Source organism: Rhinatrema bivittatum, chromosome 5 (genome assembly GCF_901001135.1).
Source record: "Rhinatrema bivittatum chromosome 5, aRhiBiv1.1, whole genome shotgun sequence".
Classification (NCBI taxonomy): Eukaryota; Metazoa; Chordata; class Amphibia; order Gymnophiona; family Rhinatrematidae; genus Rhinatrema; species Rhinatrema bivittatum.
In genome coordinates, this window is record NC_042619.1 from 254,575,499 (window position 1) to 254,592,926 (window position 17,428).

At 45.6% G+C, this 17,428-nt stretch overlaps 1 protein-coding gene across 2 annotated transcripts in view; it reads left to right on the forward strand.

The window, feature by feature from the left end:
• Positions 1 to 17,428, forward strand: part of SLC18A1 (solute carrier family 18 member A1) — a 128,554-nt gene that overhangs the window by 37,073 nt on the left and 74,053 nt on the right. For both annotated transcript variants that reach the window (XM_029603874.1, XM_029603875.1), the window contains exons 2-3: positions 5,500 to 5,787; positions 7,889 to 8,246. In XM_029603874.1, coding sequence (XP_029459734.1) covers positions 5,664 to 5,787; positions 7,889 to 8,246 — 482 coding nt within the window. In that variant the 5' untranslated portion in view covers positions 5,500 to 5,663. The remainder of the gene's footprint in view (positions 1 to 5,499; positions 5,788 to 7,888; positions 8,247 to 17,428) is intronic.

Below are 17,428 nucleotides of genomic sequence, written 5' to 3' on the forward strand. Positions count from 1 at the left end.
GAATTGAATACAAGCTATAAGCCAATTTGATAGTTCTTTTGGAAACTGGTTGCCCTGTGTTATTTGGGTTAAAGGAAACAAATAGCTGAGATGTATGTCTTAAAGATTGAGTTCTGCTCTTGTAATAAGCCCAAGCTCTTTCATAGGCTGATGGTCATCAGTGTGGTTTTGGAAAAAAAAGACTGGTAAGGAGATGATTGATTTACCGGTAAGTGAAAGGATGAGACTACTTTTGGTAGGAAGGAAGGATGAGTTCTTAAGACCTTATCATGGTGGAATTGTAGAAATGGAAAGTTGATTACTAGGGCTTAAAGTTCACTTACTCGCCTTGCCAATGTGATGGCTACCAAGAAGAGGACTTTCCAGATTAGAAATTTAAGGATGAGGATGTCATGTGTTCGAACAGTGCTTCCATTAGAGCTTCGAGGACTAAATTTACATCCCACGGAATCGGAGGTTTCTGAAGAGGTGGATGGATGTGATTTAAACCCCTCATGAACTGAGAAATGAGAGGATGAGAAGAGATGGATGATCTGTTTATTGTTGAGTGGTAAGCTGCTATTGCACTTAGGTGTACACGAATAGATGTAACTGCTAGACCCGAGAGAGATAAGGAGTGTAGATATGAAAGTAACCTTTGTGGAGGGCAGTCAAAGGGGTTAGCTCCTTGTTGGTTGCACCAAGCCGAGTATCTTTTCCATTTGAAAGTGTAATTTTTCCTAGTAGAAGGCTTTCTGGCTGCTATTAATATATCTGTGATACTGGAAGGGAGGCTTAGTTCCTTCAATACTTCCCGCTCAATCTCCATGTCATCAATTTAAGAAATGAGTGCATGGGGTGAATGAGATTCCCATCCTATGAAAGTAAAAAAGGGTCATTTCCCAAAGGAATCTGTGGTCAGATTGACAGATGAAGAAGATAAGCATACCATGGTTGCCTCGGCCAAGCAGGAACGATGAGAATCTTATCTGCTTTGTCAGTCATGCATTTCTGTATTGTGCATGAGATTAATGGAATTGGTGGAAAGGCATATAGGAGGCTTTCCGTCCATCTCTGAAGAATTAACTCACATTAACTATGCAAATAGCCATGACGCAACAACCGACTAGTTAAATAGAACCACTACCTTGGCGAATGAATTAAATCCTATGCAAATGACCCTCATCAAAGAATCAAAGCAAAATAATCCATGGTATAGTACACAAATCAAGGAAATAAAACGATGCCTTAGAAAGAAAAAGAATGGAAAAATAACAAAACCGCTGATAATTTAACAAAGTACAGGAAACAACTTGCATACTACAAAAAAAACAATCTTAGACACTAAAAAAAAATACTACAGCTCAAAAATAGAAAAATTCTCAAATAACGCCAGAACCCTATTTAACATAGTAAAGAATCTAACTAGTGACAACACAAACAACTGCCAAACATTACAAGAGAACCAATGCAATGAGGTAGCTCAATTCTTTAAAGAGAAAATTGAGAACCTGAGAAAAAAAATCCCTAACACTACCAAACAAGAGATTAAAATGCCCACTAAAGATGTTAGTAACTGGTCAGAATTTGAAGAAGTATCACAAGATGAAGTCGAGAAAATGATAAATCAAATGAACCCTGCCACCCACGTAATTGACACTATTCCCATTACTGAACTAAAAAAACTCACCAACACAATAGCCCCAACCCTAACTAAAATCATCAATCTCTCACTGGATGAAGGAGTAATGCCAGATACCTTGAAAGAAGCCATTATTAAACCAATAATTAAAAAAAAGAACCTTGACCCACTAGTTCTCAATAATGATAAAGGGGATGGAACAGCTCCCCTATGAGGAAAGGCTGAAGAGGTTAGGGCTATTCAGCTTGGAGAAGAGACGGCTGAGGGGGGATATGATAGAGGTCTTTAAGATCATGAGAGGTCTTGAACGAGTAGATGTGACTCGGTTATTTACACTTTCGAATAATAGAAGGACTAGGGGGCATTCCATGAAGTTAGCAAGTAACACATTTAAGACTAATCGCACAATAAAGCTCTGGAATTTGTTGCCAGAGAAGGTAGTTAGTGCAGTTAGTGTAGCTGGGTTCAAAAAAGGTTTGGATAAGTTCTTGGAGGAGAAGTCCATTAATGGCTATTAATCAATTATACTTAGGGAATAGCCACTGCTATTAATTGCATCAGTAGCATGGGTTCTTCTTAGTGTTTGGGTAATTGCCAGGTTCTTGTGGCCTGGTTTTTGGCCTCTGTTGGAAACAGGCTGCTGGGCTTGATGGACCCTTGGTCTGTCCCAGCATGGCAATTTCTTATGTTCTTACTATAGACCAGTCTCTAACTTACCCTTACTAGCCAAACTAATTGAAAAAACAGTACAACAACAATTGTCAAACCATATTGAATGTAACAACATATTTTACCCAGCGCAACATGGGTTTCGCAAATACTACAGCACTGAAACTCTACTATTAGCTTTATCAGATAATATCTTAAGAGGATTTGATACTGGGACACACTACATTCTAGTTCTATTAGATCTCTCCGCAGCATTCGACACAGTAAATCACAAAACACTACTCAATAGACTGAAAGAAATAGGTCTCACTAATAAAACAATAAAATGGTTTGAGTCATACCTTAAAAACAGATGTTTCCAAGTACAAATTAAAAATACACTTTCGGACAAAGTCACACTGCTAACTGGTGTCCCACAGGGATCGGCCCTGTCGGCAACACTCTTTAACATTTATCTCCTCCCGGTATGTCACTTACTAGCAGGACTTGGAATCATACACTACTTATACACAGACGATATACAGCTACTGCTACCAATTGTTTTTGGGTTTCTATTTTTAGGGTGGAACCCAACTTTTCTAGGAATTTGGAATAAGTGAGATCTTCTGGTGGTGAAGATGGTTGTGGCTGATCTACTAGAATCCCGTCAGACTCTCCAGAAGAATTGTTTGGGGATAAGGGAGAATTCACTGGTGGAGTTTCATGATGCGGAGAGGCTGGAGGTGAAACAGAGTTTTGTGGCAATGGCTCTTTCAGTGGTGAGGAAGGAGAACTATGTATTGATGGAATTCTATACTTCCCAGAAGGTGACAGGGAAGTATGAGTGGAATGTTGTGACAGTAAACCATGGAAACAATTCTTCAGAAGAGTTGTGATCTGAGACATGGTTTCCTGGCCGATATTCTATGAGATGGAACTTTTGCATTACCCTCCTTGCATGGTTTTTTGATTGGAGTTTTAATTAAATCTTGACCTGAGTCTTCATGTTGTGAAGTTGGCCTTTTCCTGGAATGGATAGGCAGATTTTTAGGTGGGCATGAAATGTCCGGAGATGAATCCCAGCTTCCTGTTGAGTCTCCTAGGTCTATATCTGAGAATTGAAATATAGATATCTGAGACTGATAGCCTCTTTGGGGAGAAGCAGGATATGGATCATCTAAATGTGTTAAGGAGATTTCCCCAGAAGGTGGTAATAGGTGCTTTGTTTTGCTAGAAGATTTGTGAGGTGATTCCTTTTGCTCATGTGTCGATTTATGCGATGCTGTGTCGAGATTGGAAGATTTTTGCCTTTTATGTGTTGAGTGTTTTTAGATGCGTCGTAGCCACTGAAGCATCAACCGACGCATGTATCGGTTGCGTCGTAAGTAGGCTTTTGTGCTCCATTGTCGGGATGTTTATGATCAACACCGGGCCTGATTTTGACTGCGTCGTTGGTGGTGGTTCAAAGATGGGATTCGGAGTACGAATCATGGACGCTACAGACGCCGATGACGGTTTACTTGAATGGCCATCCGTATCCACGAAATGGGTGCATCGTGAAGTCTCAGACCAGGGTTTTTTCTTACCTGGAGAAGACTGTGACAATCGTTTGTCACTAGGAGAGGGCGCATAGGAAGAAGATGAATGCCTCAACCTCTCCATTTTTTTGGCTCTGTCGTCTAGCCCACGGGGACATTTTTCCACAATCTTTGCCAGCGGCCTGGTTGTGGTTGGGACCGAGACGTAAATAGCAATAATTATGTCCATCGGTCACCGACATTATTTTGCCACATTGGCAATATTTGAACCCTGGGCTCTTCGGCATGATGATCTTTCTTGTTCTTATTTCCTTGTTTCTTTTTTTTTTTTAAAGAAGGCTGAAGAGAGAACTTCTACGCGTCCGTGATGAATCATGGAAAAAGCAGAACTGAGGAGATGGCTCGGAGCGCGGGAACACTAGCGCAACGGCAGTGCAAAAGCTCTTCAAGCTAAGAGAGTAAAGCTCCACCTCGTGACAACGTGAATGATATCGCCCATGCTGCATGGCTAAATGAAACTGCTTATCAACAGAAAAAAACAGTATATGTTGGGGAGGGGGTTTCTATGGCGTGAGGGAACATAGGAGTGGGGTAGAAGGGGAGCCACGATGTAAGGGTATAGCATATATTGCAGCCCGCTAAATGTTGGGGCAGGGTCTATGGCATGAGGGAACATTGGAGTGGGGTAGAAGGGGAGCCACGATGTAAGGGTATAGCATATATTGCAGCCCGATAAATGTTGGGGCTGCTTCTTTGTTAGATCAGTGCAGTTACTGTTTGCACTGAAAGTGGATGTGTTGAGCAGCACATGGTGTGACATGAGAATCTCCACCAATCTCACTTATTTATAGTAGACGGCCAACTGCTGGGACTCTCACGTGAGATGAGAGCCCAAATCCCAGACATGTTCACCCCTGCTGGAGACGAGTTGTCATGCGTGATGTATACACGCGTGTCCACAGCTATAGTGAACCCAAGACGTTCTGACATCACTGTGCCTGAGAAGAAGCAGTGGAAATGCTCTATCAAATGCATGCTCCAGATTTTTCTTTCAATTCAACATGACCCACAACCGACTCCGTGGTGCATCCTTCATGCGCTTCTCTCGAGGCAGCCACTCTCTTCAGCTGGAAAGAACATTTTGTGCTGTAAGCAGTGAGTACAAGGGTGCACTACACAAACATGTGCTCCCCTGCACTTCCTACTGACAGACAGACAACATCTGGCAAAGCGCATTTTATATAGATAAATGACAAGAAATAAAACCCCCATCCTCTCCCACTGCACACCCCTAATTTTCATGTCTTTTCAAAATGAAAGGATATCCCTGTTGTCTAAGTTGTGCAATGAGGACTGGATTGAGAACACAATACATCATTTATAATATACCAGCTTTCAGAGTAGTCTTAACAGTCTAGCAGTCCTGAGTATGGTTTTACCCCAGGGTCTGTGTCACTGTAATCTATAGCAGATTTGTGATTTGGGGGGGGGGGAGGGGAGAGTTTTTCCTCTGGCTTACGCTTTGGTTCTGTTATTGGACTACTTGCTCCATGGTTGGTCTAGGATTCTGTGCATATTGGAAACTAGGTTCCTGGTTTTCACTCTTAACTTTGAAAGCTCCCAAGGAGCCACTCAGATTAACAGCAGTTTCCCAGTGGCTTCTCTCATCCATTTTCTCATTCTCTTTTTCAGCTCGGGCAGTGAACCAGTTCTTGCAGAGTGTTATTCTAAAGACTGCAGTGAAGCATCCTTCTTCACCACCCAGATCAAGCTGGAAATTAGCACTGGGCTAGTGAAAGCCACCCATCACCTTCCCTCCTCTGAAGGACACACTGGGCAGCTCCTGCTCTCTGGAGATGACCCAAGCTTTGGAATGTACTCCCTGGCGTTGGCTGAGAGAGAGCAGGGAGTCCCAGCGGCTAGTACTGGTGGTGGTATTTGTAGCTTTATTGCTGGACAATATGCTGCTTACTGTTGTTGGTATGTTGGGTTTTCTGGTTTGCACTGACTAGACAGTGCTGGAGAAGGAGAAATAGCTCACAGCCCAGGAGATGGCTTTGTGATAGTCCCATAAAAACTGAGAAGTGCATATTCCTAAGGTTTGCTCGATTTAACACTGGGAGCAGAACAAAGCAGGGTTTAAAAAAAAAAAAAAATCCCTCTGCTGAGTGGGTAAATTTTTGCCCGGGGAAACTATTGTCCACACGACATTTAGCCACATAGGATGAGGTGGAGTAGAAGGCATTGCTGGGGCCCAGTTGCATTTTAGCCAGACTGCACTGAATATCAGCACTGTCTAGGCTGAAGTTAGCGAAGTCAGTCCTATAATGTCAGTTAGCTAGGTAACTTTATCTGGGTCTATTCTGCAGTAGATTTATTCAGGTAAGTGCCACTGAATATCCAGATAAAGGTACCCGGGTAGTTGGCAGTAGTGGCTCCAGCTCAGTGCTCCCTTCTTTGGTAGTATTGTCTCTGGCAAGATTTTGACGCCCCCAAACTTTTGGCATTCTAGTTGACTGCCTACTTAATGGAAGCATCGGCCCTGTGTTTAAACTCTTCCTGCCCCCTATCCATCCCTTTACTACCCTGTGCACAAGCAGAGGCCCTCCCTAGCGTGGCCAGCTAAGGAGGGACACTCTCTTGCACTTTGCTTTAAAACAGACCAGTGTGTTTGCTTTATCTGGCACAACAATTATCCCAATGTAATAGCTGTCAGTAGGATTTTAAGACATTTACCTTTTTCTTACCGCATTTCAAAATGTTTCCTAAAAATCAGCAGAGTTGACCACCTTAATACTTCCTTCCCCTATACAAATACTTATTACAGGAGAAATTAATAGTGAAAGAGCCACATGCTCAGATTCGTTCTCAGCTCCCCATCTCTCTATTCATGCTGCTACTAATACTATTACCAATACAACTTATTTCTACTAGACATATGCAGTGATGTGCAGATGCACATAAGAGACAGCCCCTGCTCCATGGAGCTTACAATGTAGTCAAGACAAACTCAGGGGTCTCAGACCAGTGACTCCTGAAGGGCCTGCTTCATCAGGGATATCTGGGAATACCTTGGACAAATTGAGATCGCAAGCTTTATCTGATCATACTGTACACGTGTTTACCAATCTTGGTGACTACCCCTGCCAGTGAGAACTGAGGGAAGCTTTCTAATTAGCTGAACATGCCTCGTGTCCTTCCCCTTTCTTCCTGCTTCCCCCACGTCACCCTCAGTTACCAAAATTCCATGTCATAAGGGAAAGGTTAACCCAGTCCTGATTTAAACTCCACTGCAGGCATAGACTTGTAGTTCTGGCTTCCATAAGAAATTCAGTACTCTCTCCCCATGTGTCAAAAGCATAAGACTGGCTTAAACTGTCATTGTGGCAACTATAGTCCTTCCCCCCCCCCCCCCCCCCTTCTCGAAAAACTTAAGTGATCCACAATGATTCGTGGAAATGCAGAATCCACAGTCAAATGGAAGAAAGCTGACATTCCTTTAGAAAATGGGTTGGTGGTAACTAGTTAGACCCCAAAGCTCAGTGGCAGTTCCTCAGTTCGATCCCTGGGTCAGGACTCCTGTTCCCTGGGTTGGCTGGGGCTAGAGCTGAAGATGTTGCTGTGATGGGAGTCGGAGTCATTGCTCAAGGGTGACACCTAGTGGCAGGATTCAGGGCACATGATTGCAGGGTACCAGGGTGACCCCCAGCCCATGAACCATCGCTGCAATGACCAGACTATGCATCTTGGGGTTGGGGGGGATATAAAGTAGGGGAAATGTTCCTGGTTTCAACTGAGCTGGAAGCCCAAAGAAGCTTTCAGGAATGAGAAAAAACTTTTGACACTTAGCCACCATTGAATCTACTGTGGTTTATGCCTTAGATATGTTGTAGGACAAGCAGCTAATTCTCATTTTTCAATGCTAAAAAGATGCGACTCTAGCACTTTGACTTCTTTGTCCTACTTGAGAAAAGCAGTCAAACAATATACTAAACTAAACTCAATACCCAGCTTCTTGACTCATAAAGAGGTAAGGCTGAGACTATCAGGACTAATAAGCTTTTCTTTGTTTGTCTCTCAGTGCCGATAGTCCCCACTTTCCTCTATGACACCGAGTATCAGAGTGGGAACAGCTCTGGAGAGCCCTTGCCCCACACAATCTCAGCACCTCATGCCTCCTCCTCCTCTATCTTCTCTTATTACAATAACACCATTGTCCCTATCCTGGAGGACACTGCCAAAGATTCCACGGGGGAGCCGGAACCCACAGAAGCTAATACTCTATCAACGGCCCAGTACAGCACTCTGCCACCCAGGAACCACTGTGTGGATGGTGAAGAGTTTCTTGCCAATGAGAATGTCCGTGTGGGACTGCTCTTTGCATCAAAGGCCCTTGTTCAGCTCCTGGTCAATCCATTTGTAGGTCCGCTGACTAACAGGTATAGTGTTCTATTATAAGGATCCTTGTGTATAGAGCTGTCCCTGCTAGACCTCTCTGGCACACAATTCGTCTGTTATAAAGCTCTTCCTGTTATACTAGTCTCTTATACCCATTTCTGATATGTCTCTTCCTTTTATATCACTATTGGATATATGCCTCCTCTGTTATAAGGCCTCTTTCTTCTCAGGTGGTAAAGGTAGGGAGTAGAGTTTGCTTCCCGTAAACGGTGTTTTTCGTAGGAAGCAGAAGTAATTAGCCATTACATATGGGTGACATCATCTGGCAGAACCAAACAGACCTCTTTCCCTTAGCTAGTAGAGCTTTTGTGGGAATTCCCATTTAGCATTGCCTTGTGAATCCCTTCAGTCAATTTGAGACCTAATTCTAGCTAGCTAGTCGACTCTTAAAGGAGATGAATAGATATTTAGTATGGCTAATTCATCCTGCTATCTACGGAAAACACCTTTTATAGTAAGCAAACTTACTTTTTCTGTCGATAAGTAGGGCTGAAAGAGCCATGACATGTGGGGAGTCCCAAGCAGAGGGTTGCAGTGGAGCATTTACCGAATAAGCAACCCATACCCTACCATAGAGAGTAGACTACTAGATGAACAAGCTTGTTTCCTAGCATGTAGACAGACTCGGGACCAGTGGGTTATGCTCCCACTGGTCCAGAGATGAAGATGAAGACGGAGCAAGCTGATGAAGAAGGATGCAAGCTGACAGCACAGTATATATACTCTTGCAGTGACCCCAGCCTGCCAGTATTCTTCATCTCCAGCAGATGGTGGACGTGCATCTTCCTATGGGGATTGCTTCAGATTTTGGAAGGAAAATTTTAAAATAGAAAAAGAAAACTCCGCTCTCCTGCGGTGATACCAGATGGTCCCTCCCCCACATAAGAATTCCTGAGGTGATTTCCGTGGTCCCTCAGATGTGTGCCTTGGTCAGGTAGCTGGATTTCCCAGTGTGGACTTAGCTGATTGTACAGCTTAAAGGCAGCGGGTGAAGTAGGCTGAGCATGGCAGTGACTGCACATGTCTTCTCTGGAGCTGGAGACTGTCTCTGTACTCAATCAGTAAGGGCTGAGCTCGGATACGTTTTTTTGTTTTTGTTTTTTTAAAAAGAAGAATTTTAGAGGCAGAGATAGTATAGAGAGGTTTGCAGGACTTCCTCCAATGTCCATTAGTCCTGGGGTAATTCTGCGCTACTGTGGAGTGCAGAATTTGTGCTGAATTCCCCCCTGCGTAGAATTGCTATTTTCTGCGCAGAATTTGGCAATTCTGCGCAGAAAATAGCAGAGGAGACCCCGGAATGCTGTGAACGGAGCGTGTGCTGCGGGACGTGCTCCGTTCGTGGCAAAGATGGAAGGCCCCGGTGAGAGAGAGAGAGAGAGAGTGTGTGTGTGTGTGTGTGTGAGAGGGGGAGGGGGGGAGAGCATGGGAGGTAAGAGCCGGGGGGATGCTTGAGTGTGGGTTTCAGAGAGAGAAGGCCTATATGAGGAGATTGGGAGATCGTGTGTATGTGAGAGTGCTAGCCTGTGTGAAGGGATTGTATATGTGTGAGACAGAGCCTGTGTGAGGGGGTGCATGAGAGAGAGACATAGGTAGCCTGTGTGAGGATGTATGTGTGAGAGAGAAAGGGAGCTTGTGTGAGTGTGTGTGCAAGAGAGAGGGCCCTGTATGAGGGGATGTTTGTGTGTGTGCGAGAGAGTGAAGGAGCCTGTATGAGGGGGTGTGTATGTGTACTAGAGAGAGAGAGGGAGCATGTGTGTGAGAGAGGGAGGGACAGAGGGAGCCTGTGTGAGGGGCAGTACTGAGAACGGGGTTCAACTCTGGGACTGGCAATAGAGTGGAAGGGGTTGAGCCTAGAGGTGGCGGGGAGAGATGCTGGTAGGTGGAGGAGTTGGGGCCTGAGTGGGCAAAGTGGCCAGGGGAGTAGGGAGAGCGAGTGGAAGGGACACTTACAGTGAATTTCTAGGGAAATTCTGCTCAAAATATTTAAAATTCTGCATCTTTAAGTAATAACTTTTTTTCTGTATTTAAACTGCAATTACTTAAAGACTGTCATGTTAATTGTGTTATTTTGACCATTATAAAGTTTGCAGAATTTTACGTTTTTGTACGCAGAATTTTTTTACTTTTTTTACGCAGATTTCCCCCAGGAGTAGTCCATGCTTGATACACTGTTCCGACGTTCGTTCCCACTCCCATGGGGGTTAGGGGAACTGGGCAGCCTGGCGGGTTGAGCAGCCCCGGTGGGCTAGGTCCCACAGTTAGGCTTTTTTCCTGTGTGCTGCATGGTAGGCCACAGCGTGCTTTACTGCCCTCTACAGGACGTCAGTGTGCGCAGTGCATTAGCTCTGCGCATGCATTGTGTGTTCAGTTTTGGGCCCGGGCTTTGGCACACACTTTGTGCATGGGTTTTTTGAGCACTTACTTGGGGCGCCTAATCTTTGTGCGCTTTAAAAGTTTTCAGTGCGAGCCAGCTTGGACGCACATTCTCCATCGCCTGTCCACTGATGGCTCCAGTGAGCAAGAAACCTAAGCACTTTTTTCTGTGTTGCCTGTCATATTTGGGTATCTTAGTCTGGTGTCCTCTAACATGTGTCAGCACTGTTTAGAGGCTCAGGGAGAGTTGTCTTTCTCTGATTTTCGCTAAGCCTGGATCCTCCCGGCCTGATGATGGTCTGGTTAAGGCTCTGTCTGGAGTTACCCCGGATCTTGGAACTCCCTTAACTGGTACCTCCGCCGGAGATGGCAGTCCAGTAGGCCCCGCTTAATTTCCTTCTGGGTTTGGCCTGGATCCGGCTGCTTTTTTCTTGGGTAGAGTTTTTTTCAGGGTTTGTAATCCTTTCTTCAGGCGCAGTCCTCAGCTTCACCCAATCCTGTCAGGTCGGACCCTCAGCCGGTGGCCTCTCCCTCTTCCAATCCTATGTTTAAGCGCCGGATCACACCTCAGTTTGCATGGGTAATCCTGACAGGAACCCAGATGGCACTGATGATGAGGCAAATCCCGATTCCCTAGAAGATGGGGAAATTCCTCCAGGACTGGAACCGTATCTGACCATGTTGCAGTTCTTTCCTAGAGATGAACTGCCGGCCCTGATTTCCCAGACCTTGAAGACGCTGGGTGTTCCTGGTGCAGATTCCATGTCTGACCGAAGACAAATCCCATTTTGGATGTCATTCAGGAACTGATCTTGAATAAGGCACCCCAGAGGCAAATTTCAAAGGGGGTCGGACATTGGGAAAATGCAAATGCTCTCTCACCGCTGGATCCAGGGGGGTACAGGCCTTCCAAAATGGATGCATTGGTCTGTGCCATCTCTAAGCAAATGACTATCTCAGTGGAGGGAGGAGCGGCCTTGAAGGATGTGCTTGAAAGGAGGATTGAGGCTATCCTTAAGCAAGCCTTTGAAGCAGTGGCAATGACTTTACAGATAGTGTCTTGTTGCGCCCTAGTGGCATGATCTTTTCTGCTTCTCTCAGGAAGTTGATTCTGGAGTGAATTGCAGAGTGGTTATGGAACCCGCTGCCGTCTTTTAGCAGATGCGGCCTGCAATTTGGTCCGTACCTCTGCCATGGGAAGTGGATTCCGTGGTAGCGGCCAGGCATCAACATTGGTGGTGAAATTGGTCAGCTGATGCAGCCTCCAAAGCTAACCTTACGAAAAGGCCCTTTAAAGGCTCGCTCTTGTTTGGGAGTGAGTTGGAGAAATTGGCCAGTAAGTAGGGTGGATTTCTGATCCCTCAGTTGCCGGAGGATAAGAAGCAGAGTACTTAAATCTCAAGTGGATTTGATGAATTGCAGGAGGACCTTGCGAGACTGGAAGATTGGGCTTCCAAATGGCAGATGAAATTTAACGTGGACAAGTGCAAAGTGATGCATATGGGGAAAAATAACCCTTGCTGTAGTTACACGATGTTAGGTTTCATATTAGGAGCTACCACCCAGGAAAGAGATCTAGGCGTCATAGTGGATAAAACATTGAAGTCATCGGCCCAGTGTGCTGTGGCAATCAAAAAATCAAACAGAATGTTAGGAATTATTAGGAAGGGAATGGCAAATAAAACTGAGAATGTCATAATGCCGCTGTATCCCTCCATGTTGAGACCGCACATTGAATACTGTGTGCATTTCTGGTCACCACATCTCAAAAAGGATATATAGGTGCACTGGAGAAAGGGCAGAGAAGGGCAATCAAAATGATATGGAGCATGGAACAGCTGCCCTATGAGGAAAGGCCAAAGAAGTTCAGGCTATTCAGTTTAGAGAAGAGACGACTGAGGGGGAGATACGATAGAAGTCTACAAAATCATGAAAGTATTTGAACAAGTTAGAGTAAATAACCAATTTACATTATCAGATAATAGAAGGACCAGGGGGCACCTAAGTTAGCAAATAACTCATTTAAAACAAATCGAAGAAAATTATTTTTCACTCAGCGCATAGTTAAGCTCTGGGATTCATTGCCAGAGGATGTGGTTACAGTTCGTGTAACTGGGTTTAAAAACGGTTTGGATAAGTTCCTAGAGGATAAATCCATAAACTGCTATTATGGTAATTAATATGCAATAGTAGCTTGTAATCTATCTAATGTTTGGGTACTTGCCAGGTACTTGTGACTTGGATTGGCCACTGTTGGAAACAGGATCCTGGGCTTGCTGGACCCTTGATCTGACCCAATATGACATTTCTTATGTAAGCAGTTGCAGCACCCCTATGGTATGAGGGGCAGTCTCTGGGATTCCAAGCGTTTTTTCAGAGGACTCGGCCTTTTGGTGGGTCTCAGTCCTTTTGTCTTAGATGGCCCAAGAAAGGAGTGGGCTCGGGTAGGGGATCCTCCCGAGCTTCCCAATGAAGGTTTGCCGACCCACCTATAGGAACAAGAGATAGGGGGCGCCTCTCTCTCTTTTATCAGAGGTGGGTCGAGATCACATTGGATCAGTGGATCCTGGAGATGGTACAAGAAGGATATGTGCTGGAAATTTTCAGTATTCCTCGGGATGTATTCAAAGTGTCTCCTTGCCACTCCCCGCAGAAGAAGTAGATAGTGGAATCTAGGCTTCTAAGGCTCCTCTGGCTGAGGTCTGTGATTCCAGTGCCTACATCTCAAGAACATATGGGACAATATTCCATTTATTTTGTTGTGCCCAAGGAGGGCTCCTTTCATCCCATCCTGGATCTCAAAAGTGTCAATTGTCATTTTGAGGGTGACTCGTTTTCACATGGAAACCTTACAGTTAGTGATAATGGCCATGCAGTTGGGGGAATTTCTGACCTCCCTGGATCTGTCCTATGCCTACTTTTATATTCCTATCTGTTTGGAGCACCAACATTTTCTGTGTTTTGCGGTATTGGGACGCTATTATCAGTTTCGGGCGCTGCCTTTTGGTCTAGTCACCACACCCAGAACATTTTCCAAGGTTATGGTGGTAGTAGCGGTGACATTGAGAAGATGGGATCCTGATACACCCGTATTTGGCAACTGGCTGATTTGAGCCAAGTCTCAGGAAGAGAGCCACCTGTTGACCTTGTTGCAGGAGCTTGGTTGGGTAGTGAATCTGGCCAAGAGCAGTCTTCAGCCTTCTCAGTCCTTGGAGTATCTGGGTGTTCGGCTCAACACAAGACAGGACAAAATCTTCTTGCCAAAAGTGCGGATTCAGAAATTGATGTCACAGGTGCATCAGTTAGTGAGCACTATACGCCCGACAGAGTGGTCCTGTCTACAGGTAATCTGTTTGAAGGCAGCAACCCTGGAAGTGGTGCCGTGGGCGAGGGCGCATATGCATCCTCTTCAGCGCTCACTTCTGTTTCGTTGGAACCTGCAGTCTCAGGACCATTCGGTTCAGTTCCATTTGCCGATGGAAATCTGCTTTTGCCTCCAATGGTGGTTGCAAGAGGCTCATCTGGGAAAGGGTGTTTCCTTGACCTCCCCAAACTGGTTGATACTCATGACAGATGCTAGTCTCCAGGATTGGGGATCTCACTGTCAGGAGCTGACAGCCCAAGGGCATTGTAATGCTTAAGAGTCCCTCTGGAACATCAATTGCCTGGAAGCTCAGGTGGTTTGGTTGACATGTTTGCAGGGTCAAGCGGTCCAAGTGATGTCTGACAATGCAATGACGGTGGTCTACATCAGTCGACAGGGAAGAACCAAGAGCCAGCAAGTGTCACAGAAAATAGACCAACTTAAGGAATGGGCGGAAGGACATGTACAGATGATCTCAGCCTCAAACATTGCAGGGAAAGACAACGTCAAAGCAGACTTTCTCAGCAGGGAGAGTCTGGATCTAGGAGAATGAGTGTTGTCTGACAAGGAGTTTCAGTTGATAATGGATCACTGGGGCCTACTGTTCTTAGACCTGCTGGCAACTTCTCGCAATGCGAAGGTTCCTCGATTCTTCAGTCGCAGGAGAGATCCGTGGTCCCTGGGCATAGATGCTCTTGTACAGGTCTAGCCGGAAGACAAGTTGCTTTATGCTTTTTTTCCGAGGCCCTTGTTGGGCAGGATAGTTTGCAGGATCAAAGACCACAGGGGGCTGGTACTACTGGTGGCACTGGACTGGCCCAGATGACCATGGTATGCAGATCTGCGAAGACACCTGGTGGAAACCCCCATTTGTCTTCCACCACACAAGAATCTGTTGCAGCAGGTACCTGTCCTTCATGAAGATCCGACTCTGTTTTTTTCTTATGGTTTGGCTCTTGAAAAAGCTCACTTGTTGAAGCATGGATATTCTTTTGCGATGATTGCTACCTTGCTCTGTGTTCGGAAGTTCTCAACTTCCTGGCCTATGTGTGGGTTTAGAGAGTGTTTGAGGTCTGAAATTTTGCAGGATGGGTTACATAAAGGATTGGCCCTTAATTCCTTGAAGGTACAGGTTGTGGCTCTTGCCTGTTTCAGAGGTCTGGTGAATGATGATTTCTTATTGTCTCATCCTGATTTGGCTTTTTTTTTTTTAAGGGAGTGAAGAATCTTCGGCCTCCCTTGAGATTACCGGTTCCATTGTGAAGTCTTAATTTTGGTGCTGGAATTCTTGGCAGGCCCTACATTCCGAAAGCTGCGTGCCTTTCCTTGCAGTTATTGACCTTGAAGATGGTGTTCCTGGTGGCTATATGTTTTGCACATCGAATTTCCAAGCTGCAGGCCTTGTCTTGCCAGGAGCCGTTCCTTCGGGTGACTCCAGGGGCGTTACAGCTGCATACTATTCCATCCTTCTTGCCTAAGGTGGTCTTGGAATTTCATTTAAATCAGTCCATTTCCTTGCTATCCTTGGATAACGGCAGGGATGAGGAGTATCTCCTCCTGCATCCCTTGGATATCAAGAGACGTGTCGTAAGGTATCTGGAGGTTTCTGAACCTTTCCGAAAGACGGATCACCTGTTTGTCCTTATTGGTGGAAGAAAGCAGGGCGAGCCAACTTCGCAGGCTACTATAGCTCACTGGATTGAGGAGAGTCACAGCCACATATGTGTACGCTGAAAAGCCATTGCCTACTCAGGTTAAGGCTCATTCCACTAGGGCTCAGGCAGTGTCTTGGGCAGAGGTTAGATTGTTGTCTCCCATCGACATTTGCCAAGCTGCGACATGGTCCTCCTTATGTAATTTTTCCAGGTTTTATTGTCTGGATGTGTAGGCCCAGGAGGATGCAGCCTTTGCACATGTGGTGTTGACTGGACTGCAGGCAGCTTCCCACCCTGATAGAGCGTAGCTTTGGTACATCCCACTGGTCCTGAATCCATCTGTCTACACGCTAGGAAAGGAGAAATTACTACTTACCTGATAATTTTGTTTTCCTTAGTGTAGCAGATGTACTCAGCTTCCTGCCCTCGGCTGCCCCATGGTTGTGTCAATGGTCCTCCTATGGGGCTTTGTGTTCAAGGGGATTACTGGTAAGTGTTCATCCAGTCCCTAGATTGGGGTACATGCATTCCTTGCTTGAGTTCAGTATGATTGACTGTTTTTGATCAAGTATTTTGCTAGTCTGTCCACAGTTGCTTTTGAAGAGAATATTGGCAGGCTAGTGTCACTGCAGGAGTATATATACTGTGACATCAGCTTGCTCTGTCTCCATCTGCTGGCAGGGGAGCATAACCCACTGGTCCGGAGTCCATCTGTCTACAATAAGGAAAACAAAATTATCAGGTAAGTAGTAATTTCTCCTCTGAATTTATTGTTACTCTTGGAGAGATTGTCCAGATTGTAATGGGATGCAAAGGTGTGTCCTGATGGCCACATAGCAGCTTTGCAGATATCTTCAAATGGTACATCTCACAGATGCTCACTGATGTAGCCATGGCTGATAGTATCTGTAATTTGTAAGTCTGCTAGCGTATAGCAGTGTGCAGTACAGTCTGCTAGCCATTTGGACAATGTGTGTTTCCTCTGCATTCAGGCAGGCTAGCACACATAAGTGTGTTATGCACACCAGTCAGCAGATGAAGATCAACTGACTCACTGATGTCACACACATATAGCACTGCACCGACATCAGCCTGCCAGAATTCTCTGTCTCCAGCAGATGGTGGACGTGCTTTTCATGTTGGAAACTAGGACCTGGCTAGGCCTGATGAACAGAAGATTCTGGTGGGCAGCTCCTGAGGTGACAGATGGACTCTCCCTCCCTCAATTGAGCGTAGCCCTTAGCTGTTTCTAGCCTGCAAGGATGTAAAATTTTGCTGACAGAAGAGCTGGCTCCTGAGGTGATGCTCCCTCCCTCAGTGGAGGAGGTAGGAACAAGGGGCTTCAATGGGGTTCTGACTCCTTTGGATCTTCTATGTTTTGCCCCCTCCCCCCAGTCTTCTTACAGCTTCTGCTCTCTCTTTGGGTGGCGTTTGTGCAATAAAGTTTAAAAAAAAAAAAAAAAGATGGAGAGCCATCGCTTGTGCAGTTGATTCTGCTCAGCGGCTGAGGACCGAGGCAGGCTGAAGGCTGGATTTCAGTGTATGAGAGATGTTAAAACATGGACTGTGCCTGAGAGAGTCGGGTGAGTCGCGGGAACATTCATGTCTGCAGGGGGGAGAGCCTAGGACAGGCTTGGGTGAAAGGTTTCAACCGGTGCTGTACGGAGCATTTGGGGAGCAGCTCCTGGCGGTGGACTTTCCTGTTGGTGCCCAGCAATATTTGGCAGAATGAGGCTCTCTGGGATCCTCTGGAGTGCGTGCGACAATGGGG